This window comes from Hyla sarda, chromosome 2 (assembly GCF_029499605.1).
Source record: "Hyla sarda isolate aHylSar1 chromosome 2, aHylSar1.hap1, whole genome shotgun sequence".
In the NCBI taxonomy this organism is placed as follows: domain Eukaryota; kingdom Metazoa; phylum Chordata; class Amphibia; order Anura; family Hylidae; genus Hyla; species Hyla sarda.
Window position 1 is genome coordinate 280084665 of NC_079190.1, and position 27973 is coordinate 280112637.

The following is a 27973-nucleotide window of genomic DNA, read 5'->3' on the forward strand; positions in this document are numbered from 1 at the left end:
TAAATTTTTTACATTTTTTTAGGTAGTACTATTACTCCCAGCATGGAACAGACTGTTCCATGATGGGAGTAGTAGTACCTGTACTATAGACATATCGCCCCGGTTGTCAGTCCTAACACCCGGTGCAATAGTCCATAATATAGCAGAGATGCGAGTGGCTCTATGCAGCACTCACATCTCTGCACTATACTCCGGCCAGTGATGTGAATAGAACATCACTCATTCATATTTTCCGCCCAGAGCAGCCAATCACAGCTCTGAGGGAAATATGAACGAGTGAGTGGCCGGCCGGAGTACAGAGGAGAGATGCGAGCGCTGTATACAGCCGCTCCACATCTCTGCTATAGACAGGACGATCACAGAAGATGTCAGTAGTGATACCCGCTGTGATCTTTCCTTAACTGCAGGTACTACTACTCCCAACATGGAGCACACTCTGCTCCATGCTGGGAGCTGTAGTATCTTCATTAATAGACAGATCCCAGCGAGTGTAACTTCTGACACCCGCTGTGATCTGTCTAATAATGCAGGTACTACAGCTCCCAGCATGGAGCAGAGTGTGCCCCATGTTGGGAGTAGTAGTATCTGCAGTTAAGGAAAGATCACAGTGGGTATCACTACTGACACCCGCTGTGATCCTCCTGTATAAATGCGGCCGCTCTTTTATGGTCCCCTGCACGGCCGTATATATAAATACACATATTCCTATTTCCCACAGAGAGCTGTGATTGGCTGGAACCATCTGGCCAATCACAGCTCTCTGCGGGAAATATGAATAGGTGTATATATATATATATATATATATAGCAGTGCAGGGGACCAAAGAAGAGCAGCTGGCTGCATCTATACATTATACAGGAGGATCGCAATGGGCGATCTGTCAATTAGTAAAGGTACTACTACTCCCATCATGGAACAGTGTGTTCCATGCTGGGAGTAGTAGTACTACAAAAAAAATGTTAAAAATTAAAGAAAAAAGTGAAACACACACACTACATTTTTATTATTGTTGGCTACATTTTTAGGTCCCCGCCCGCCCACATAAATTGATCCCTGTTTAAAAAGTAATAAAAATCTTGATATAAAAAAAGATACATTTTGTTAGATACCATTTTTTTCTTCACTTTATTTTTTTAAAGGTACCCTACGAAATTTTATTTAAAAAAAAGGTATGTCCACTTTTTTTGATCGCTAAAGTCCAAAGAATAAAAACCGCCTGTAAAATCGCCAAAAGTTAAAACCCACATATCGTTTTTCTTGGCGTTTTTTCACTCCCATAGACTTCTATGGAAGAAAAACGCCACAATTTTGACAAAAAAAAAATAAAATAAACGCCAGTGGCTCAACATGCTGCGATTACCAAGCATCTGAAAAACGCAAAAAAAAAAAAAAGTGAAAAAACGCCAAAAGAATTAAAAAACACCAAAAACACCAAGTGGAAGAAGAATTTTGCGATTTCTCATTGATTTACAGCATTTTTTGGCCGAAAAAACGCCATGCGGCAGAATTGGCGTTTTTCTTGGTGTTTCCCCCCCCCCCCCCCCCCTAAAAAAAACAAGTAGAAACTTAGCCTAAATGTAACATCATCTGCAGGGATCAGAGACATGATTTTTTGAGCAGACACTGACTGAGGCCACACCAAACCTTTTATTTGCAGAGAATAACTAAGATAGATAAAAACTTAGGGAGACTCGGTAGGTTGTTACTAAATTGCAGATGACCAGAGGGTAACAGGACTGTCAAAATACAGCAGATAGCACTATATATACTTAAAAGAAAAATTATTTTCGGGTACATGAGACTTTTTGATCGGTTTTTATTCAATTTTTTTCCTTATATATGACTAACGATAAATGAGCAATTCTGGAATTTGTTTTTTCCTTACGCCATTTACCATGCAGTTTTGGTAATGCAATATTTCAATAGTTTGCATTATTCCCCATGTGGCCAAACTTATTTTTTTCCCCCTTTACTTTAAAATCTGAAACACTGTAAAAAAAAAAAAAAAAAAAGGAGTGATTTTTTTCCACGCTTGCTATTAGCGGCAGCTGTCAAATGTGTGTAAATAGTTGTGCTTTTAGAGGTTAAATATTGTAAATTACAAAGTTTATTAAAACAGATGTTTAATGTACACAACGAACCCGAACAGGTATTTTTTATGACTACTGTAAGGCATAAGCTAAAGTGTAGGGGCAGTAAGTTATATTCATATTCTCTGAATAACTAATGTGGAAAGTAATAAAAAGTGAAACAGATTGAAATTTGTGACAAATGAATCTAAAAATGTACTTTTCTCACTCAAGGTTGTCAATACATTCTAACTTCTTTGATCGATTAATAAATAATCTGCATTATAATAATTTGGGCAAAAAAATAAAAAACAAAACCTTAAAGTATAAGTGGGAAATTGTATTAAATAATAGCAGAATATCCAGCGTTGCCAGTCTTTCTACCTAAACCTTGTGGGAGAGGAAAAGCAACAATGACGCTCTTGTCCCCATATGCCGACCACAGGTGAGGCTGAGCTATATTGAAGAGATTGCAAACTAAAAATAGAAGGGCTGTGGTTTTGAATGGGCATGGCTTGTGGGGTGGGGGCGTGGCTTGCAAGTTGGACCACCACATTCACCTGGAGATCTGAAGCTTGTGAAGTAAGGTGGGGCTGAGCTGTGATGAAGAGTTTGTGGTTGAAGGACCTGTGATGTGGGTGTATAAATATAAGAGAAAAACAAAATGTGTTAACAAAAAGATCTTACCAGGTAATCCAACGCTAATCTTCAATGAAACTGTAGTTTAGCAAACACCCATTCATAGCCTGTCTGGCAGAGCAGATTCTCCTGATAGTTGTAAAAGAGGCAGTTAATACATAAACAAATGCTTTCCAAATCTTGAGTGTTTTGATATTAGACAAAAAGTGGACACTGCTAAAACAATGATAATGTTAACAAACCAAAGCCATAACTATACACGAGCAATATAGACTAAAACCACATTGATGTTTTTTGTAAATTGATGTTAGTCTATTATCATTGCTAAATCAGGTTAGATCAGTAACAGAACAAAAAGAAGCTAAAAACTACAAAACTGAAAACATTGAAAAAACAAAAAAACACAAAAACTTGACATATCTATGGTTTTCATCAGTTGGGGTCTCAGTAGAGAGTTCCCCACGAAACTGTAGCTATAGCTTGTTAAAACGCACATCCGTGTAATTCACTATCCTGATCGTTGTTCATTGCAGGTGATGGGCTCCAATATACTCTACAGAGCCCATCACCTGCAACATGACAGAACGAGCACAGATCTGGGGAGTGAAGAGCACTTCACCAGGCCGCATCTACAGATCAGTGGGGGTCTCCGCACGGAGACCAACATTTCTTTTTAATCAAAGTATAGTGATTATAGCATGTGTATTTTTATATGACCCCTTGCCTGGATAACCCCTTTAAAGCGCTTATGTTATTAGTATGAACTTTTAACATGATGTCAAGAACTTTTTGTAAAGTATAACTCCAATGGTTATATGACAAATATGAATATAGTGCAGCACCATATTAATTTTTCTAAAGCATCTTCATTTTGAATTTGGCACTTAAATACCTCACTGAGACAGCTTGTAGCTGTGTGAAATCCATCTCCAGTGCGAGACCCAGTGTAATGTGATTCTATGACATTGGGTCACATAGCTACAAGCTGTAGAGAACAGGGAAATGCGGCATTTAGGTGCTGAATTAAAAATGAAGATAATTTCAAAAAATGACAATCAAGTAGCCATTTGTTTTATCACCATTGGAGGTAAAGGGGCTTTCCCAGCTCGGCAAAATGCTTTTTTGGGCTACCTCCGGCTTCTGCACTTGGGCCTTCAAGTATTTGTAAGTCATGCATTCTTTCCAGTCACTTTACTTCCTGCTGCCACCTCTGTCAGAGTCAGGAACTGTCTAGATTAGAAGAAATTTGCTATAGGTACTTGCTCCTGCTCTGGACAGTTCCTGACCTGGACAGAGGTGGCAGCAGAGTGTAAATGTCTGAGTGGAAAGAACTGCATGACTTCCTTTTGGTCTTACAGCAGCTGTTAAGTATTGGAAAGCTTGAGTTTTTTTATTTATTTTTTAAAATAGACGTAATTTACAGATCCGTATAACTTTCTGGCACAAGTCGATTTAAAAAAAAAACGTGTTTTATTCTGAGTACCCCTTTAAGCACTACAAAGAGCTTTAATTTAGGAAATTAGTGACATATCACAAGTTTAACTGCACTAATTGTTGACAGACTTTTTATATACAGTGGTCCCCTGACGCGACTGATTCACGTTACTCAAGCTGAATATAGCATTCAGTTACAAAGTGCTCCCTACTGTATGTTGGGCCTTTTGTAGCGCAATGTCACACATAGTATTATAACATAAACACAGTGAGTGACAGTAACTCACTGTGCCACTGCACATGCTGCATGGCCCATCTTCCCTCTCCTTGGGCCAGTGTGTAGTTTCTTTTTCTGCCTCAAAAGTAAGGACATTGTTTATCTGTACTATTTTTTGCCAATTTTTTTGTTTTTGTTTTCAAGTTTTCATATTTTGTCTGACATTTCAGGGGCTTCTGAACTAAATACTAGTATTCCATAGAGTTATGGACTCAACATACAATGGTTGTTGAGCAACCAATTAAAACTGTATATTAAAAAGGGACCACATAGATAGATCTGATAAGACTGTAACAAAGCTCTATGCTGTTACATTTTATATTCTTATGCAAAAATTTCAAGAGCTTTGGCTTGAATGGCTTGGCTATACCTTTGAAAAACCCATTAGGGTTACAAGTAACAGATCCGCATCGTATTTTACGCTGCGGATCCGCCAGTGACCCAACAATAGTGACCCAACAGTACACTGCGCACGTGCATAGCGACTCGCAGGCCCCTTTGTGGCTGCTCAGAGCGGCGGATTTCCGCTGCAAGCAGGCCAGGGAGCAGAGCGGGACAGGGCAACAGCTGGAGGCACACTGGGAGTCAGGTCGCTGGAAGATCCGCGGTGTAAAATACGCTGCTGAACAGTTACGTGTGACCCTACCCATATTATACCACAGTGAAATGTCAGAAGTCATAATAGGTGGAGGGAGTTCAACTGCTGAGACCCCCATCTCTCACTAAAATGAGCAGGGAGAAACACTCAGCTTAGCACTGTGCACATTAATTTCTGCTCAGAGAATGGTGTATAGATTTATTGAACGGCTATATAAAACTATGATTTATTACTCATGTATGGGGCCTCTACTGTACTCTGTATGCCTCAGATTTCATATGGTGGCATATAGGGGGGGGAAAAAAAGCACATGTCCTGCTCCACTAGACTCAAAGTATAAGAAAATCCCATACATACAGAGTCTGATGGAGCCTGTATGGCAGTGCATGGATCCCTTAGGCTACGTTCACATGCCAGAATTTCTGTGCAGAATTCTGCAGCAGCAGGGTCCTGTTGATTCTGCTGTACTGTGCACATAGCAGAATTTCTGGGCTGGTGGAAACAGCTGGTGCAGAAATTCAAATTGCCATAATTCCGGTACCCACAGTCTGCAGAATGTCCACACAGATTTTTCAGTGTGGACATTTTGACGTCAGAACATAGCCCATTTTAATTCTCAAATTTTCTTTCCGCATGGACTATTTCACTAAAGTCATGGGCCCAGATTTATCAAACTGTGTAAGAGAAAGTGGAGTGATTTTCCCACAGCAACCAATCACAGTTCAGCTTCCACTTTACCACAGCTCGTTAGCTGAGCTGTGATTGGTTGCTGTGGGAAAATCTCCACTTTTTTTCACAGCTTTTGATACATTTTAAAGAAATCCTGTCAGTTTATTATCATAAGGTAGGCTGTTTATATGATCTACAGCGTTTAACCCCTGAAGGACCAGGTGTTTTTCCATTTTTGCACTTTCATTTTTTCCTCCTTACCTTAAAAATACATAACTCTTTCAATTTTGCACCTAAAAATCCATATCATGGCTTATTTTTTGCGCCACCAATTCTACTTTGAAATGACAACATTTTACCCAAAAATCTATGGCGAAACGGGAAAAAAAATCATTGTAAGACAAAATTGAAGAAAAAAACCCGCCATTTTGTAACTTTTGGGGGCTTCTGATTCTACGCAGTACATTTTTCGGTAAAAATGACACCTTATCTTTATTCTGTAGGTCCATACGATTAAAATGATACCCTACTTATATAGGTTTGATTTTGTCGTACTTCTGGAAAAAATCCTAACTACATGCAGGAAAATGAATAAGTTTAAAATGGTCATTTTCTGACCCCTATAACCTTTTTATTTTTCCGCATACGGGGCAGTATGAGGGCTCATTTTTTTGCGCCGTGATCTGAAGTTTTTAGCTGTGCCATTTTTGTATTGATCGGACTTGTTAAATCGCTTTTTATTCATTTTTTCATGATCTAAAAAGTGACCAAAAATGAACTATTTTGGACTTTGGAATTTTTTTGCGCATGCGCCATTGACCGAGCGGTTTAATTAATGATATATTTTTATAATTCGAACATTTCCGCATGCGGCGATACCACATATGTTTGTTTATTTTTATTTACACAGTTTTTTTTTTTTAAATGGGAAAAGGGGGGTTATTCAAACTTTTATTATGGGAGGGGTTAAATGATCTTTATTCACTTCTCCCCCCCCCCCCTTTTTTTTTTTTTTTGCAATGTTATAGTTCCCATAGGAGGCTCTAACACTGCACTCACTGACAAGGTAGGAGACCCTTCTCGTGTCCCACAGCTGTTCGGGATGCCGCGATTTCGCCGCAGACATCCCGAACAGCCCCCTGAGCTAGCCGGCAGTGATTTACTTTCACTTTAGACGCCGTGTCTAAAGGGTTAATAGCATGCGGCACCGCAATCATTGCCGCACGCTATTAGCCATGGGTCCCGGCCGTTGTTAGAGGACGTACCAGTAAGTCCTTGGTCCTTAAGTGGTTAATAAGTCAAAATTTGGGGAATAATGGCTTCAGATGTGATTACATTTCTTTCTATCTATATGAATGAGTGACCAGGGCCTGTACTGGTGATAAAGTGCTGAATATATTTTCAGCTTTTTATAGTAAATCAGTTTACTGTAATAAGCGAGTCTGCCCGTTTCACGTGTCCCATGTATTTTGTTTTTAGAGTAACCTTAAAAATGTCATCTGCCTGCCAGCCAGCAAGCATATAACTTCACATTGATGCTTCAGTTTTTTCCATTCGCATGCCTCCCATTTGGGTGTATGTTACTGCTCAAAGAATAGTTAATTCTCTGAAGTAAAATACTCACAGGAGATTCACCCTGGAATCTAAGCAATATTATACCCATAGGCTATATTCAAATGACTGCCGGAAAATACCGGCAGACATTACGCACATTTGAAAAACCAGGCTGATGCCAGGACTGCTCTGAAATGCACAGTCTCAGACGACAATGCATTTCCCTGCCGACTCCGCAGAAACAAAATTTCCGCTGCAACTGGCATGGAAATTGTGCTGTGTGAACAGTGCAGCAGATTCCCATTAAAATCAATGGGACTCTACTGCAGCAGATGGCCACAAGGGAAGTTCTGCCTGTCTAAAACCCAGCATTATGGTTTCTATTTATTTCAACAGGACACAAAACAGCTATAACAAAAGAAAATCCAGCTATAAAAATGCAAATAAAAAAAATATGTCATTGCACATCTCTGCAAGAAATTTTAAATAAAAGTATTGAATATTTATATTTACTTGCTTGAGCAAACAGTAGTTTAGGATGCATTTTTATAGATGTTTCCTTTGGCCACAAAACTAGAACTATGATAAAACCCAATGCACCCTATACGCAAAACATTCACAAACTAGAAGAAAAAAAATGAATTCTAGAGGTATATAGATCAGCAAGCGAGCTGCTTTACCTGCAAACAGTTCATTTCATAAGTGCTATACTGACAGCTGATACATACTTTAACATGTAAAAAAAAATATAAAAAGAATCTTTCACATTTTTTGCAATACTCTGTGAAGGGATTAATCATCATTTTTATACAATTCACATTTTTAATAGTTTCATTTGCCCCTCAAAGTATATCATTTGAGAACAATTTGAATACAATAAAGACAATTTTTTGTTGGAGGCCATAAGTCCACTTCAAAATTAAATAGATTGCTGTTTAATTGATTTGCTTTAAGAACAATTTCAGAAATTTCAACATGATAAATATCATTTGATTCAGTTTGAGAATAAAATCACTTTATTTGCAAAAGGAAATTGCACGATGAAAATTTAGATTGAAGATTCTTGATGTAGATCTTGGAATAAGAATCCACGTTCAGTATAGTTTTGAGATCTGTAAGCTGACTTTGTGTCCTCTGCTCAGACCTGTTTGGAATATGAATTTGGTTTCCATACAGAGTTAAAAAAAAGGACAAAGTTGGTTTTATTGTGACTGCTTTAAATGAGTGATCAAATAACATTTTAAATATCACTATTTTACTGAAAATCCTCAGACCAATAAGCTGAAGACATCCATTGTCTAATCTGAATAAAGCAGAAGAATCAAATCATTACTGAAGATTTTTTTCCTGCACATTTGGAAATATCCAAAAACAATTCACACTAGAGGAAATATAACTACATACCATTTAAAGATTCAATTTGTTTATTACCAACAGCTATCATTTTTTAATTTTTTTGCACATGCCGCACAGGTTTTAAAAACAAAAACGTGTGAATGGAAAGATTTTAAGGTTTTCATTTTAATAATTAATAGCATCAATATTCATTGTGGGCATTCTGGCTTGAAGGACTGGTAATGTGTAAATGATCTTACTAAGAACAGTGGTGCGAGTGTAAACCCACCATCTTTAATCTTCAATACTGGGAACATCTAGTAAGAAAGAAAGACTTTGTGATAGGGGGAAGGAGCTGGGACTTTCAATCTGCAACCAAAAGTTCATGTAGATTTGACCCTCACCTGGCTGCAGAACTATTCACACGTCACTGGTTTTATGAATATGTTGATGATCAAATGAAAAAAATAATTAAGTGGATATCAAGTAAAGTGGAAATACTGGAATATGCCTTTGTATAACAATAATTGGGAAATGGCATAACACTTGGAGGTCTAACAGCAGTCCTTTTCTTTTTTTTTTTTACAAAATTAGTAAATAGTTGTTAGGGGGCTAAAGATGTACATATAGCTGTACTGTCTGTAAGTGATGGGGGTCAAACACACCATTACATTCTTTGGTTGATTTTAGATATGACAATTAAGATTTAAGTTAACACATTATACCATATTTCCTAACCACATTTGGGAACACTAAACACCCATGTGTAGCTGAAAAGCAAAGTTGTGGCAGCAACTCAAAGTGAGTAAAATTCCACTATAGGTTTTACTTTTTTCTTCAACAGTACAATATACTGGGCTTCATATAAGAAAACTACATCAGGAGAAAATGGAATAAGAGTCCATAGATACCAAAGTTAGGGTTCATTTTGACTGCTTTACAAAAAAAAATTTAAAAAGGAGACCTGTCAGCCTGTTCACCCACAATATAACCCAGTGTATTGGGTTTAGTGTGGGTAAACAGGAGTCCAAATATGTCCAGTAGGTCCTGAGATATGTCCCCCAGAAGAACCTCTGCTGAATTCAGTAAATCCTGCACAGGAGACAGGGCTCCAGCCACTAAGTTTACATTCACTAGGATGTAGAGTTGCAGACAATGAATATGTATATTGAGTAGGTGGAGCCCCGCCTACGGCGCACAATTATTTTGGTGGACATATCTCAGGACTTACTGGAAATTTAAGTGACCCCCTCGTCTCACTCCTGTTCACCCACAGTGTTTAGTTGAAGGGTCACTTACATACATTTCATTTAGAAACATCAGAACATGTTTGTAGGAGAAGGGTTTCCCTTTAGCTTTAATGGGGTTACCCAGGATTAGGAAATAATGTCTATTATAATAATAATCTTAAGCAGCAGCACAGCTGACTGAGTTGTATCTTGCATTTCTCAATTGAAGTTAATGGACTGAGTCGCAATACTACACACAACTAGTGCACAGATGCTGCACTGTATTTGGAAGAAAGTCACCACCTGCTAAAAACTCAGAACTTTGGACGTACAAGCTATGTTATGTCTCCCATGGAAATCATAGCCTAAATCATCCAAAGATCAAAAGCAGCACAGTGAACAGAAGAGCCTCTCTTCATTCTATCAGTTTCATCAGCCCTGAACATGCAACCTGTCCAGTTACATCAGCTGACATGTCTCACTAGCATGTCAGGTGGCGTTAAAAGGCTTAAAAGGTTAATGTTTAGTTACTGCTACCAGTAGAGAGTCAAAAATGCAGTGTATGGTAAAATCCAACATCTCCAATTTTATCTAAGTGTTCAAACAAACAGGTAACAAATCGAAACAGCGATTTAAGCCACCTCTTCTGTACCTCAACTACAAAAAGGAAAAATAAAAAAAATATATACAACCCCAGTCACATGTAAAACATGTACTGGTAGTCAACAGTTTGAATCAATAAGGAGAACAAGATTAATTTAATGTCCTTAAAGAGTTACAGTCATTAAAAACTTGATGTGTCGAAAAAAGTTGTTGATCGCAGATCTCAGCAGTGAGATTTTCGATGAACAAAAACGTTTGACATGTCTGATCAACAAGTTAAAAGTAGTTTTTAACGACAGTAATTCTGTAAGTACACCTCCCAATGCCTTCTATCTTTATGGATAGCCAACATTTCTTAAAACACAGATTTGATCACTCACATATGCAGTCCAGTCTTGAATTGTGTTTGTTTCAAGAATCACAACTCAGAATTTTTTCTTTTTTTTTTTTTAATAGGATACAACCAAGTTTGGAAAAGGATGAGGTTGTTTGCAGTGGAACTTTGTTTAAATTTTTTTTTCTTTTGTGAAGAGTTTTATTGAAATTGCACATGAACAAGTAAACGGGTAATACAGTCACAGAACATATTGCAAAGGCTTCAAGAGCCAAAGCGAAACAATTTGGTAGGGCATCTCTTTCCCTTCCAAAAAATGTGAAATTATAACAATAAAAATACCCATTAACTAAGTCTAGAAATTCAAAAACAGCAAATACATGAAATCCTAAAATGTTTAATTATAAAGATGACCTTTAAAATTACTAAAGACTTCAATACTGTTTACATTTATGTACAACATAATGCTACTGCAGATACCTCAAAAGTTAAAGGAAACATTGCCAGAAATGCTGCATTTCTGTAAAAATTAATCTGTCCTCCCTTAAAATCTCCTATATATAAAGAAAAAAAATGAAAAAACACAAACAAAACAAAAACAAATTGTATCCGTCAGTCTTTGTTAGGGAGTGACTATAACAAATTTTTAGTAAAAAATAAAAATAAAATAAAAAAGGGCAAATAGCTATAGCATCACAATCTAGAAGCAAGAACAAAAGCCTAAATGGTAACAGCTGAACAGAAAAAGTAGTCTTACAGAGCTCTCAAGCTTGGTTCTCTGCATGGCTTAAATGTTAAGTGAACCCCAACTTACATTCCCATTACTGTACCAGGTAATAACTGGAGCATACCAATGGTGAAAATAAAATAAATCTATTTACAATAGTGTGAAGAAACAGGTACAAATTACTGGAAACGGATACTGAAGCCTGTGTTAGTGAGTGTATGGAAATATAGGTGTTTGAAAAATCAAACTTTCTAATTGTTGCCTTTCCTATTTCCATTGCTGACCGTAAGAATCCTGATAAAACTCTTGGTTGTCATTACTGTAACCATAGTTACCAGTATAATCACCACCTTGCTGCAACGGCTGTTGCGCTATAGGCTGGGTTCCCCAATTCTGCTGATTGTTGGTCTGGCGACGCTTGGAGTCTGGCTGACTGTACCCATCTGCTTTTCTTTTTCCACCAACATTCCCACCTCTACTTCCGCGGTTACCACGTGAGTTACGGCCTCGTTGGGGTTGTTGTGATGGCCCACCTCGTCCACCTCTGGAACCCCTAGGAGGGCCCATGGGAGAACCTCTTGGTACATAATTAGAGCGCCCTCCACGCTGAGGAGGAGCTGATCTGCCTCTAGGTGGTGGAGGCCCGCCTCTGCCACCTCTTCCTCCTCGCCCACGCACAGGGTATGCATCATCATACCCATAGAATGGATCATCGTAGCCACCACGGTAGTCATGATAATCATATGAGTAATAATCATCATAGTAATCTTCATAGCCATAATAATCTTGCGGATATGAATAGCCACCTCTGCCTCCACGGCCCCTGCCTCTGCCTAGAGGCGGCATTCGAGGAGGGGGATAATAGTAATAATCATCATACCTAAGAATATAAACGAAGTATAAGCATTTGTAAAGTGAAAGTACCAATTTCAACAAAATACTTGTAAGCAGATCTATTTATTGGCATGTAGTTTAACGCCTTGTTTTTCAGAAATAAATGTGCAATATATATATATATATATATATATACATACACACACACACACATACATACACACACCCAGTATGAAGTGGTCCCCAATATCTTATACATCATTCAGACACAATTCTTCAGAAAGCCATTACATATATTCTATGAAATAATTCATAACCGTGTATCTGGGGTGAAAAAAACAAACAAAAAAAAACTAATACACAGGGAACATTCATAGCATATATACAAGATACACCATGAATGCCTGAAAGCCCCCATCTATCTCAAGAATGAGGGTCCCCGCTAGACTCTCTAGAGACGGTAGAAGAATCGGAAAAATAAATAAATAAATAAATAAATAAACACAATCCTGCCATTTTACACAAAGTCTACGCTATCCCCTCACGGTCATAAAATGTTCCAGATGGCAATACTGTTATACGATATGTTATTATATTCAATGTTTTTTCTGAACTGTGCTGCAATGTTATCAGATATTAATCTGCATCCAGTTCTTTGCACGGAATTCAAAACGGATGCAGTGGGCGGGCAAGGGAAACTGGCATCTCATGACTACATCAGACACCCGGCTCACAGGAATAGTATACTACAACTATGTTATGCCGCCTTTTACTGCCAAATGCACTGATCCTTTAAGATAATTAAAATGCAATGAAAACATGAGCAAAGCAGAAAACTAAAAATGAATCAATCAAGTGATCCTAAATATAAAACTATACATTTTAGTTCTTAAAATGCTCAAAGTGAGATGCTTATCAAGTTGTCCAAGACAAAACACTGGGTGGTTTTGCCTATATCAACCAATCACAACTCAGCTTTATATTTTAACAAGCTCTATTAAAGTAAAAGCTGAGTTGTGATTGGTTGTTATAAGCAAAACCAGAGAGTTTTTGTCTCAAACAATTTTGTTGGATTAAGGATTCTAAACCCAATACACAGGGTTATAGTGCAGGTGAACACTATAAATAGGGTGCAACTTATCCGGATCCGTGGTTCAGTTCAGAGGTATACAATGTAACCTGCAAATCGCTTTGCATACCCAGCATCCTTGCCTCCATCCCCTCTGCCCGTCCATGAATATTCATGGAGGACCCTTTGACCATGTGAGCAGGCATATGAGAGCAGAGGGGATGGAGGCAGGGATGCTGGGTATGTCATCACTCGGCTCAAATTGTGCACAACCAGTGATTAATGGGTCTATCTGCAGAGCCGTAGCGTGGATACAGGTAACTTATACCTCAATTTAATCAGGTTCATCCACACTAACTGTGTATTGGGGTTAGTGGTACTTTTTTTAAATAAAAAGAATGCCTGGACATAATGATTTTGACAGGTTTCAATTCCTGTCAAAAAAAAAAAAAAAAAAGGGTGTGTGCTGGTGAAGCGTCTAAGTTTAAGACACATATTATCCAGTGAAAGTTTCATTGAGGCTTAACCCCTTAAGGACTCAGCGTTTTTCCATTTTCGTTTTTTCTCCTTACCTTTAAAAAAATCATAACTTTAAATTTTGCACCTAAAAATCCATATGCTGGCTTACTTTTTGCGCTACCAATTCTACTTTGTAATTACATCAATCATTTTACCCAAAAATCTATGGCGAAACGAAAAAAATCATTGTGAGACAAAATTGAAAAAAAAAACGCCATTTTGTAAATTTTGGGGGCTTCCGTTTCTACACAGTACATTTTTCGGTAAAAATTACACCTTATTATTCTGTAGGTCCATACGATTAAAATGATACCCTACTTATATAGGTTTGATTTTGTCGTACTTCTGGAAAAAACATAACTACATGCAGGAAAATGTATACGTTTAACATTGTCATATTCTGACCCCTATAACTTTTTTTATTTTTCTGTGTATGGGGCGGTATGAGGGCTCATTTTTTGCGCCGTGATCAGAGTTCTCATAGGAAACCACTGATCAATGATTCTGCCGCTTGACTGCTCATGCCTGGATCTCAGGCACTGAGCAGTCGTTCGGCGATCGGAAAGCGAGGAGGCAGGTAGGGACCCTCCGGCTGTCCTGTAAGCTGTTCGGGATGCCGCGATTTCACCGCGGCTATCCCGAACAGCTTCCTGAGCTAAGCGGCATGCTTTCACTTTCGACGTGGCGTTCAACTTTGAATGCCACGTCTAAAGGGTTAATAGTGCGCGGCAGCGCGATCAATGCCGCGCGCTATTAGCCACGGGTCCCGGCCGTTGTTAGCCCCACATTATAGATCGGGAGCGGACTCATGACATACCGGTACGCAATGAGTCCTTAAGGGGTTAAATTTGTGCCAAAATAGACCACAATAAAAAATGGTCTAAACAGTCAGTGCACCAAACATCTGTCCAATTGTACAGAGAATGGGGCAAAACAATAAATATGTCAAACTAGGACAGACATTCTTCAAGGTGGTGCAAAAGTAGACAACTGAAAGATCTTCAGACTGTGTCAGGATGTGTGTTAGAATATTTAAACGACCATTTGCTAAACACGACTGAATGAAAGAAAATACTCACAAAGTACCACGGGATGCCTGTCGTGCAGCCTGGCGCTCTTTCCTCTTCTTATCTGGGGGTTTTGCTAGTACGATCTCAATTTCTTCACCCTCCAAGTCTGTTCCGTTCATTTCATCCATAGCCTATCCAGACATCAACAGATTTCAGTCTTCCATGTATAAATTACAAAAAAAAAAAAAAAAAAGGAGGGGGGGGGGGGGGGGTGTTTTCAAGAACATTAAAAAGGGTTGTCTGGCTTCTGTTAGTGTTTGTAGTTTTTGAACATGTTTCCTGAGCCACAGGCAACATACCAGGGATCGATACCCATCCTGTTCCCCCTGCCACTTTCCAGATTGACTGGTCTCTGCCATGATCCTCCTCTTCATAACGTCCATTGACGTACAGAAAATGCCTGCTCAGCGGTCACTCTCTATGCTGTCTATACTGAGTGGCCATTTTTTGTCTGCACGGCACATCAGAGGAAGATGTTAAGAGAACTGCAGCAGATACAAGGCGCTCTGGTAACAGACAGTGGGATGGGTTATCCTTAGGCTAGGTCAACAAAATCTAGTCACGAATCAACTAAACTAAGGAAGCTAGTGCTCTCAAGCAAGCAATGTTTCCTTTCATTGTTTACACAGGCACAACATACAGTTGTGTCAATGCCTAACAGTGTAGCTCCCCATCGTGAATGAGACCGATCATATGTATGGACCTGTTCCTGTGCGTTCTTTGAGCTAATCAGCAGAGATGGCAGAAGCTGGACACACCAGTCAATACTTAGGTTTCAGGAAACCTCTTTAGGGTCTATTCACACTTGCAGTATCCTGAGCATGTTTGATACTGCAGATTTCATATGGTGTACAGTTTAGTTTACATTGAAATCTGCAGCATCACATATGCACATGATATTGTATGTGTATTGTACATCCTTAAACATTATGGACGAGTACGGTGTATTGACATAAGCGGTATCACTCTATTGGCAGAAGCAGAGCAGTGCATGTTGCCAACCGGAGTGTGCCCAAACTCAGAGCTTTCAGAGTGGGTACACCATAAAACCTTTGGGTTACTGATATTTTCATACCCCTGCCCCTATTCTGACTACAGACTCTTACTACCTTAACACTTTCTTAGATCTTTAAAGGTAACTTAATACTTTTAAATTGTCGAGTCTGCTGGAGCAGGATTTATAGTCAATTTCAGAACACTGAACACTTGCCACATATAGATATATTTCTTATATTGTGGTTTCTGTGCACATTTAATGAGCAAATTGATGGAATAACAACTTGTGTGGGCAGTTCCCAATCTGAACTAAAGCGTTTTTTGTTATATTCAAAAGCGCTTTCATGTGCAGAATTGTTTTTGGAAGGATCCTCTATTGCTATAGAAGTCTATGGGCTTTAATTTGAGGCGGAATTCTGCAAGCGAAAATTCTGTCGTGTGAATAGGTGAATAGACCCTTAGAATGTCTAGTTTAAGCTTTCACTGTCTAAGAATTAGGAACATTGAGACGTAAAAATATAAAAATGGGAAGGGGGGGGGGGGGATTTATCAAGGCCTGCATGACTGTTTACTAGCGTAAAAAAGTTGCTATTTTTTGTGCAAAATTAGGCTTGTGGAAAAACTTGTAACTTGCCAGTTTTCTGGTGTATGAATTAATAACACCCCACCACCACCGTTTCTCACCCTAACTGCAGAATCCCTCTCTTCAAAGTGCACAAAAGCATAATCCTTCAATTTCTTCACCCGCTCCAACTTTCCAAACACTGAAAAAGCTTTTTCTAGAATTTCTTCTGTTACCGTGGAAGACAAGTTTCTCACAAAAAGTACTTTAACCTAAAATGATAAAGAATAAAAGCAAAAAGACATTCATTTAAAAATACAAAAAAGACCAGAATTACATGAATCTAGACATGATATTCTTCAAAAGGGAAACTGAAAAGGAGGGTTACCCACACTAACAACATGATTATAGTACAGGTGACCCACTTATAACTTACCTCATCCAAAATCGTACAACTGTTCAGAAGATATGAGTAAAAAATGTATACCGGTATATGCTCATAAACTAGCAATAGGGGAGTTACCAGGGATGTATTAGAAATTATGACACTCCCATTGCTAGTTTCTTTAAATTAGAATAAAAACTTTTTTGCTCATTTCTTCAGTAATGCTGGACATATTTGGATCCTTCAACTGAATCACCCGCAATAAATCCAATACACAGGGTTATAGTGCGGGTTAAACAGATTAAAATGATGTATTACTAACCTGGATCATATTTTAGCCCTGTTGCTAGTGTTAATTAACCCCTTTGTGCAATGGAGGCAGGAGCCGGTGTTCTGAGCTTCCTGCCTCCATCCTCTCTGCTCTGATATGCCAGCTCACCTCAAATATTCAAGTCCTCACCCAGGGAAGTACGAGGTAGGCTGACATATGGGATACAGTGTGTATCTCCAGAACCAGTCCATAAAAGCAGGTAAGTAATTGAATAAAAATAATAAAGAGAACCACTAAGATAACACATCCTAGATCTGAATGAATGAACTAATCGTATGAAATACTTTCGTCTTCACATAGTTGAATGTGCTGACAACAAAATCACACAAAATGTATCAATAGAAATCAAATTTATCAACCCATGGAGGTCTGGATATGGAGTCACACTCAAAATCCAAAGTGGAAAACCACACTACAGGCTGATCCAACTTTCATGTAATGTTCTTAAAACAAGTCAAAATGAGGCTCAGTAGTGTGTGTGGCCTCCACGTGCCCGTATGACCTTCCTACAACGCCTGGGCATGCTCCTGATGAGGTGGCGTATGTCTCCTGAGGGATGTCCTCCCAGACCTGGACTAAAGTATCCACCAACTCCTGGACAGTCTGTGGTGCAAAGAGGCGTTGGTGGATGGAGCGAGACATGATGTCCCAGATGTGCTCAATTGGATTCAGGTCTGGAGAATGAGCGGGCCAGTCCATAGCATCAATGCCTTCCTCTTGCAGGAACTGCTGACACACTCCAGCCACATGAGGTCTAGCATTGTCTAGCATTAGGAGGAACACAGGGCCAACCGCATCAGCATATGGACTCACAAGGGGTCTGAGGATCTAATCTTGGTACCTAATGTCAGTCTACCTCTGGCAAGCACATGGAAAGCTGTATGGCCCTAGGGATGTAAGAAAAAAATCGATTCTCGCGATAATCGCGATTTTTTATTTGCCGATACAGAATCGATTCAAAATATTTTTGAATCGATTCTTTTAGGGATGTGAAATTTTTATCTGCGGACGCCCGTATCTTACCTGCCAACGAGCCCGCGGAGCTCCGGTACAGGTGTTCGGTCCCCGGGCTGTATTCTTCTTACTTCCTGTTAGTCCGGCACGTCACATGGAGCTTCAGCCTATCACCAGCCGCAGCGATGTCCCGCCTCTGCTGGTGATAGTCCGGCACGTCACATGGAGCTTCAGCCTATCACCAGCCGCAGCGATGTCCCGCCTCTGCTGGTGATAGGCTGAAGCTCCATGTGACGTGCCGGACTAACAGGAAGTAAGAAGAATACAGCCCGGGGACCGAACACCTGTACCGGACTGTACCGGAGCTCCGCGGGCTCGTTGGCAGGTAAGATAAAGTGCGTTTTATTTTATTTTGCAGCCCGGACGGGATAACATGAGAAAAGTGAGCACCGGAGTACTAGATCGCCGCTGTCAAAGCTGACAGCGGCGTCTATTGGGATCTATGAATGCTCCCAGGTGGGCGATATATCGCGATGTATCGTCACCTAGACGGTATCGCGATATATCGGGATATATCGAATCGCCACATTGGTATCGCGATTCGAATCGAATCGCCAAATTCTTGGCGATTCACACCCCTATATGGCCCCCCAAAGAAATGCCACGCCACACCATTACTGACCCACCGCCAAACCGGTCATGCTGGAGGATGTTGCAGGCAGCAGAACATTCTCCACGGCATCTCCAGACTGTCACATGTGCTGAGTGTGAACCTGCTTTCATCTGTGAGGAGCAAAGGGTGCCACTGGCGAATTTGCCAATCTTTGTGTTCTCTGGCAAATGCCAAACGTCCTACAAGGTGTTGGGCTGTAAGCACAACCACCACCTGTGGACCTCAGGCCCTCATATCACCCTCATGTAGTCTGTTTCTCACTGTTTGAGTGGACATATGTACATTTGTGGCCTGCTGGAGGTCATTTTGCAGGGCTCTGGCAGTGCTCCTCCTTGCACAAAGGCGGAGGTAGCGGTCCTTCTGCTGGGTTGTTGCCCTCCTACGGCCTCCTCCACCTCTCCTGATGTACTAGCCTGTCTCCTGGTAGCACCTCCATGCTCTGGACACTACGCTGACCGACACAGCAAACCTTCTTGCCAAAGCTCGCATTGATGTGTCATCCTGGATACTACCTGAGCCACTTGTGTGGGCTGTAGACTGTCTTATGCTACCACTAGAGTGAAAGCACGGCCAGCATTTAAAAAGTGACCAAAACATCAGCCAGGAAGCATAGGAACTGAGAAGTGGTCTGTGGTCACCACCTGCAGAACCACTCCTTTATTGGTGTTGACTTGCTAATTGCCTATAATTTCCACCTGTTGTCTGTTCCTTTTGCACAACAGCATATGAAATTGATTGTCAATCAGTGTTGCTTCCTGAGTGGACAGTGTGATTTCACAGAAAGGTGATTGACTTGGAGTTACATTGACTTAAAAGGGGTACTCCAGTGTAAAAATGTTTTAAATGAACCAGTGCCAGAAAGTTAAACAGATTTGTAAATTACTTTTATTTATTTGTATTTATTTATTTATTTTTATTATTATATAAAAAAAAAATCTTTATCCTTCCAGTACTTATTAGCAGCTGTATGATACCGGGGAAAATTCTTTGCTGTTTAAATTTATTTTTTGTCTTGTCCACAGTGCTCTCTGCTGACACCTCTGTCTGTATCAGGAACTGTCCAGAGTAGCATAGGTTTGCTATGAGGATTTTCTCCTGCTCTGGACAGTTCCTGATACGGGCATCTGGTGTCAGCAGAGCGCACTGTGGACAAGACAAAAAAGAAATTCAAAAAGCAAAAGAATTTTCCTCGGTATCATACAGCTGCTAAAAAGTGCTGGAAGGATAAAGATTTTTTTATAGAAGTAATTTACAAATGTGTTTAACTTTCTGGCACCAGTTGATTTAAAAATAATAATGATAATAATGTTTTCCACCGGAGTACCCCTTCAAGTGTTCCCTTTATTTTTTTTGAGCAGTGTAGAAGAGTGTTTGAGTCCTAGATTTATCCTCCTCCTCTGTTTAACAGTTTAAAAACGAGATGTGAATGCAGCCTTACAGAAAAACTACAGAACTTTTAGGGGAATAAGGAAGAGTAATATGGTTGCCAGGCAGCATAATGTAAGTGACAAATCCACAATGTCAATTCCCAGAATTATATTCCCCAGCTGGTCGAGGTGCCAACTAGGGGAAAGGCCCTTCTAAACTAACAATAAAACCCAATAGACTTAACAGAATAACAAATACATAGGGTTGTGGGGCATCTAAGACGTAGAAATCCTGTGGAAATCCTATCACCCGACGCCAGAGACATGAAGTTCCGGGAGCCGGGCAGGTGAATGTCGCAGAGCCGGACCGACAACCCGGCGGCACTCAGGGTGTATGGAGCGGGCTCCTGACTTGAGACCGCTCAACACCCTGTGGCCCCCAGCTGATTCCTGTAGCTCAGGGACACCGCTAATAGCCTGGCAAGCGGGCACAGATCTAAGGGACTAATAAAGTGTTTAAAAAAAAAAAAAGTTTTATAAGAGTTCAAAAAACACACAAACCCCTTCCATATTAAAAGTTCACTCTCTCCTCCCCCCCCCCCCCCCTTCCATAGAAAACACATGTAAAACATAAAAATAAATGCATTTGGTATTGGCACATGTGTAATTATCACAACTATTAAAACATAACATATCCCGTACGGTCAATGGAGTTAACGAAAAAAAATACGAAACCACAAATTTACTTTTTAGAACATCATACCCACAAAAAAAAAAAAAAGTAAAAATTAACAAAAAGTCTGATCAATACCAAAATTGCACAGATAAAAACAGCAGATTATGGCGCAAAAAATTAGCCCGCATACAGCCCAGTATGCAAAAAATAAAAAATATAAAATAAAATATATATATATGTTGTTATAGGGGTCAGAAAATGGTAATTAAAAAAAAAAAAAATGTTTTACTAATTAAAATTCTAAACTTAACGGAAACTAAAATTTGGTATTGCTCTAATAAGGGCGACCTAAAGTATCAAAATAACATGTAAGTCAGACCACAAAGTGAATCGCGTAAAAAAATAAAAAACCCAAATTTGAAATTCCACCTCACAATTTTTGTTTCAGAGCATATGCCGAGTAGATTTAGCTCCCTTTTAGTCTGTTGGATAAGTAGTTTTTTTATTACATTTCCACACCCCTGTAGTGACCATCATATGTAGAAGGAACAGAAAAAGGCAGAGAGCATAGGATAAATCCTTCAAATAATCAGATAATGGATTAGAAAGGTGCTCACCTGGTGGCATCGTGAAGACGACAACTCCTATAGTCAAGGAAACAGTCCTACTGAAATGATCTACAAGTCCAATGTTCCCCTCTGAATAAGAAGCAGCGAGCAACACATCCAAGTATGGATGTCACAATCAATGGCATGTAAGAAACAAAAAGCAATGTTATCCTCCAGCTGTGCTTAAAGGAAAACGGTCACCCGTTCACCCGCACTATGGCCCAGATTTATCAAAGAATGTCTGTGGTAGAGCTATCTTCTCACATTTATTTGGGTGGTGGGTTTGACTAGCGAGCATCTTATTTATCAAGAAGGTGCAGCAGGATGATTAATTTTGCGCAGCTCTGCTGTGGTGGGAAAAGCTCTACCACATACACTTTTTCTAGACGCTCGTGTGGGAGGGAAGTAGACACTTTCCCAGATCCTAAATTTGTCAGGTTAGGTGGTTTTAGTTACTTTCACACGCTACAATCAAATTTGATTGCGGTGTCTAAGAGGTTAAAGCCGGGAATCACCGTGATCGGTGATGTCTGGCATTAGAGATGGGTCCTGGTGGCAGATAGCTGCCAGGACCACCATGCTATGACCTGGGCTCAGCTCCTGAGCACGTGTCATAGAAGGGGAGTGGGACGCTGTCGTCCACAAGAGGTTAAGAGGTTGAACTGTAGAAGGTAGAAATTATTCTCATGCCTACTGGTAGGTGGTGTAGCTTTGCGCCTAAAAAAGTACCTTTGCGCACAAAATAGCAACTTTTGACAAAAGTCGCAAATGATAAATAAGTGACCACTGCTTGGTCAAAAAGAAAAAAGTTCTATGGGTAGGCAAAAAGTAAAACTGTCTATATCAAAAGGCACATAAAAGTCTCAAAATATGCTGCTTGCGCTTGAACTGCGCCAAAACATAGACAAAAAAATGCTCTAAAAGCAATGATAAATGTCTCGGACTGCTATACCTACCTGCAGCCCAGAACCCCGATCCTCCGAAGGTTCCCCTCTTTTAGCGCTGACTTGCGCTCTGGAGGCGGGCCTGCCGGCTGGATTTAGATATTCCTAATTGCTGGTCACATGAGCACTCGTGCCTACTGAGCGCTCATGTGACCAACGCTTATAAATATTTAAGAGCAGCGGGGTTGGGTGTAGCGGGTTGTGGCCGTAACAAAGTTTTCAACACAAGGTGCCTCCAGTTGTCTCACCACTACAACTCCCAGCATGCCCTGACAGCCAATAGATGTCAGGACAAGCTGGGAGTTGTTGTGGTGAAACAGCTAGAGGCACCCTGTATAGATGAGCTAAGGGCGGAACTCGGCGCCCCCAGCAGGCATCAGGGATGTCGTGCCTGCTGGGGAAGTCTGGCTGGTAAGTGAGCACACTACCAGGCAGACAAAAAGTAATTTTTAATATAGTAAAAAAAAAAAATAATAATTTAAGGCAAGGAGGGAGTTAGGGATAGATGTGCAATAGGCAGGGACAGGGGGGAAAAAAAAAAAAAAAGGATGGTGGGAGCTACTCTATTACAAAGCAGACCCAGCAAACGGACATCAAAAATAAAAATAAGTGAAAATGTATTATCAAACATATAAGTGCTTTTAGAGATCTGGTCTCTAAAAAGGACATAAACAATTTCCTATCTGATGAAGACTACCAGATCCCTGAAAGCGCTTATGTTTGAAAATAAATTTGCACTTTTTTTATGTCAGTTTGCAGGTTCTGCTTTGTTTTGAGCGGAGCTGGAGGATAACATTCCCTTTTGTTTGTTACATGCAATTAACCACCCCCCACTGAACTTTAGAAAGGCAAAATTTGATCTACTTAGAGTTGAATCAAAATTTTAAATGGCTGGAAAAATGTCTTTGTAAATTATAATACAGATACTACAATGGATATTTGCAAAAAAAAATAAATAAATAAATAAATAAATAAAAGCAGCTTACAGCATTCCTGTCAATTTAGGTGACTTTTTTGAACAATATGCTGTGTGTGCGGATTTCACTGTCCTACTCCTACTGCAGAATTTCCGCGGCAGACGTTTTGCATTCTGCAAAATTTAAAGAAGACCTGTCTTTAAATTTTGCAGAGTTGTGAGTGGAATTTCACTGTCAGAAACTTGTAAATAACTCATGAAAGAATAAAGTTACGTTAAAACCAAGCACATCATTGTTTTTCTTGTGAATTTCCCAATAAGTTTGATGTGCCACATGACCCTCTTCCTATTGAAAAAAAAAAAGTTGGATTCAAAATGGCTGACTTCAAAATGGCCACCATGGTCACCACCCATCTTGAAAAGTCTCCCCCCCCCCCTCACATATACTAATGTGCCAGAAACAGAAAGTTAATATCACCAACCATTCCCATTTTATTAAGGTGTATCCATATACATGGCCCACCCTGTAGAAACAGGGAAGAATAATGACCTAGGCCCCCCTGAAGGAGAGGGACCTCCCAGATAGCCCCTAGGCTGAGAAGGTCCTGAATGCCTTTGGTACTTATTTCCTGGACTCTTGGAATCTGCTAGGTGATAGCAAATCTTGGAGGGGTAGGTGATGACAACTCGATCTGGTAAATCTGAGCTATGACCCCCCCCCCCCCCCCACTATCCAGGGATTGGGAATCAGAGACTTCCAAACTGGGGCAAAATGGGAAAGCCTTGCTCCGACAGGCCTGGAGTCACTGTTTAGGTATAGATGAGGTCTGACTGGGATTAAGCAGGACATTTCTGCTTCTGCCCCCTTTCTTATATGACCAATTCCCCCGATTTTCCTCTACCTCCCCTGGAGAATTAGTCTGGCTGAGAGAAGAGACTAAAAGGATATTTTTTTGGGTTGTATTTTATCAAGGGGAAACACAATTTGTCCGCAGCTTTCTCTAATATAGTGTCCAATTCAGGACCAAATACAAATTGACCATGGAATGGAAAACAACAAGGTTTGTTTTTAGAAGTACTATCTCCAGACCAGGATCTTAACCACAGCACCCACCTAGTAGTGTTAGACAAAAGGGCAGTGCGGACAGCTAATTTTGCTGACTCAGCAGAAGCATCGGACAAGAAATTAGAAGCAATTTTAAGTAGAGGCAGGGACTCTAGAATCTGCTCTCTTGGAGTATCAGACTGACGATGAAATTCCAGTTGATCTAACCAAACTCCCAGGGTTCTGGCCACACAAGTAGAGGCTACATTAGATCTTAATATGGAAGCCACAGCCTCCCAAGTCTTTTTTTTTTAATAAGCTTTCTGCCTTTCTGTCCATAGGATCTTTCTTTTGTGTGGCATCAAAAGGCAGAGAGGTACGCTTGTCAACTTTAGCAACTGGGACATCAACTTTCCGTATGGCATCCAAAGTGCTGGAGTCTGAATCACTGAAAGGATAGCATATTTTTCAGACCCTTAGGAATAAATGCATTTTTCTCTGGTCTGGCCCATTCATCCTTAATAATCTTATGCAGGTTAGGGTGAACAGAAAAAGAGCAAGTTTTCCTATCTCCTAACCCCTCGAACAGTTCATCCCAGATAGATCTAGTCTCCTGAACTTCTACATTTAAAGGGGTTATCCATCATAAGGGGATTTTAGTACATACCTGCCTGACAGTAATGGACATGCTTAGGAAAGATCAATGCTTGTCTTGGGCCGGGCTAAATGGCTATGTTGTGAGATTACCATAATACTATGGCTAGCTTTTTGTGAACTGGTATTTCGTGTTTGAGTTTTCTTCTTTGCCTAAAAATCCCATAATTCCATTTTCCTCCCTCCCACACATCAGCCACCTCACCCATTGAAGCATAAATGAGCTGCATCCATTCAAAAGACCTGTGGTTTTCAATCAGGGTGCCTACAGCTATTGCATTAGTTGCAGATTGATCTCTCTTTCACCAAGCAATCCCTCCACCCATCAGCTGACTAGTGAGTCAAGTCTTGGCCGCAGTGCACCCTGGGAAAAACAACAGTAATTTTGTATGCTGTTAAAAATAAATATTGGGGTTAAAAGCCCATAAGAATTGTGAGAAAACCGTCACACACAGGTACAGACACTATATTATGAACTACACTAACTTTACAGCCCCTGAAGATAGGCCAGAGTAAAAACCCCTAAGGCCCTCAGTACTCACAGATCCAGGGACCGCGCTGGAGGATATGGAACCTTTGCTGGCGAGCTCATGATGCAGCCTGGGAGAATCCAACACTGTCATTAGGAAGAGCAGCATCCATATAGGAGAGGGGCTCTTTAAGGAAGAAAGGCCGGTCTTCTGAATTGAATTTGCCGCCGAGAGGCAGTGGAAGTGACAAAAGACTCCAGTATTCCAGCCAGAAGGAGTAACAGCAAAATCCCTCCCCAGCCGTAACTGACGTCACTGATGCCGTCGACACCTCTGGAGCGCTCGTGCGCGGCCTTAGAGGATTAGGCCATGCGGGAGGAATACAGCACGCCGAATTCAAAGACTGGATCATGCAAGCAGCAGGGCCCGGAAGGAGAGTGTCTCAGCGTCAATCTGGTCCTGCTCTGGACTCCCCAGTCCGGAAGTTCCTAAAGCAGACCAGATAGCCAGGAGAAGATGACAGGGGGTCTTCATCAAGCTCCCCGAGTCTGCTAGGCCTCCAGTAAGGCCCCTTCTTTTTTGCTGGAGACATAGTCCCTCTCACCTCTCAGGTTTCCTTCCCTGAAAGGGACAGGAAAAACACTGGTGTGGACAGGAAGGGGTGAGGAATTTAACCTCTCAGTGTTTTTCCTGTCCCAATCTGGAGGAGTTAATCTCATGGGTGCTGTCGTAGAGATAAGGGAAAAAGGCTGTTGCAATGCGGTAGTGATCTGACTTTTTAATCACCTTTAATCACATTTTTGGGATGTGAATTGACACAACACGCAATCTTGATGTTTGCCTTTTTTCATTTACACCATGGACCAGTCAGGATAAATTATGTTTTATTTTAATAGTTGAAACAATTCTGCACTTTGTGATACAAAATATGTTTTTGCTTACATCACAAGGGCATAATTTGAATTTGTATTAGAAAGTGATTTATTTGAATTAGGGATCGACCGATATCGGTTTTTTAGGGCCGATACCGATAATCGTTGCAGGTTAGGGCCGATAGCCGATAACTTATACCGATATTCCGGTATAAGTTATCGGCTATTTAACCCCCTGCGACACCGCTGCAGATCATTGATTTAAAGCGGGCGCTTTAAATCAATGATCTGCAGTGGCTTTTGCGGGGCCATAGGCCGCCGCCGCCACCACCCGCTTCTCTCCCCTACCTGCCAGGGTGCTCCGGGCCATCCATCCATCGTTCCTGTAGTGTCCGGGGGCGTTCCGGGTGGAGGGTGGTCCGGTCCGGGCTGTCCTTCTCCGGCGGGCCTCTTCTCCACTCCGGGCAGGCTCCGGCCTAGTAAGCTGCATAGACGTCGCTGCGCAGTGACGCCCGTGCGCAGCGACGCACCTGACGTCACGGCGTAGCGGCGTCTATGCAGCGTACTAGGCCGGAGCCTGCCCGGAGTGGAGAAGAAGACCGTGGGAGAAGAAGGACAGCCCGGACCGGACCACCCTCCACCCGGAACGCCCCCGGACACTACATGAAGGAAGGATGGCCTGGACCACCCCCATTACGGGTAAGTTTAATTTTTTTATTCACTCGGAGGGTGGGGGAGGGGCCCGACCGGTATAGCGGTATGGGAAAAAATCCATACCGGTATACCGCCTAGCATCACGGTGGGGGGTGCGACGCGGTGCGGTGGGTCGGAGGTACGGTGCGGCGAGTCGAGGGGGTGGTGGTCGCGGTGCGGTGGGGGGCATTATCGGCTTATCGGCAAGATAATTGCCGATACCGATAATGCCCAAAATCGTGATTATCGGCCGATAATATCGGCCATACCGATAATCGGTCGATCCCTAATTTGAATTTAAATTTAATTTACATAAAGGAGACTTGTATGAACAATTATGCGATTGCTCACACAAATCAATGCAGTAGAATCCCAGCAACCATGTAGCCCAAGCAAAGGCCACAGGCTGTCATGACAACAGATATGACCAGGAAGAGGAGAGTAAAAAAAGGGGGTACTGGACGAGCGCTACTGCTGAAATAAAATGGATGCGGAACGCCAATAAAGCACAGGACAGTTTATTATGTTTAACCATAATAAACTGTCCTGTGCTTTATTGGCGTTCCGCATCCATTTTATTTCAGCAGTAGCGCTCGTCCAGTACCCCCTTTTTTTACTCTCCTCTTCCTGGTCATAACATATCCGTACACCTTCGCGGTCACGGACAGGGGATCTCGAGCAGCACAACTGCCACCATCAGTCTCCACTTTACACCCGCCTGGTGAGGTGCTGTCCCTGTTAATAACCTCGGCGGGACATCACACCACCCAGGGTGTAGTGGTTTTCGACCAACTCATCACGCCGCCATCATCAACGAGAGAGCGCCCCAACCTTTTTGCCTCTTCTTCACATGACAACAGATAGACT

General features: G+C 41.0%; 1 protein-coding gene across 5 annotated transcripts in view; it reads right to left on the reverse strand.

The window, feature by feature from the left end:
• Positions 1–8076: 8076 nt before the first annotated feature.
• The window catches only part of LOC130356142 (heterogeneous nuclear ribonucleoprotein R), a 59392-nt gene continuing 39495 nt past the window's right edge, over positions 8077–27973 (reverse strand). For 4 of the 5 annotated variants that reach the window (XM_056557226.1, XM_056557229.1, XM_056557227.1 and 1 more), the window contains exons 8-10: positions 16641–16790; positions 14970–15091; positions 8087–12348 (exon numbers count right to left, since the gene is read on the reverse strand). In XM_056557226.1, the coding sequence (XP_056413201.1) occupies positions 11736–12348; positions 14970–15091; positions 16641–16790 (885 nt within the window). In that variant the 3' untranslated portion in view covers positions 8087–11735. Of the gene's footprint in view, positions 12349–14969; positions 15092–16640; positions 16791–27973 lie in introns of all 5 variants that reach the window. The other variant, XM_056557231.1, reaches the window with a different exon arrangement.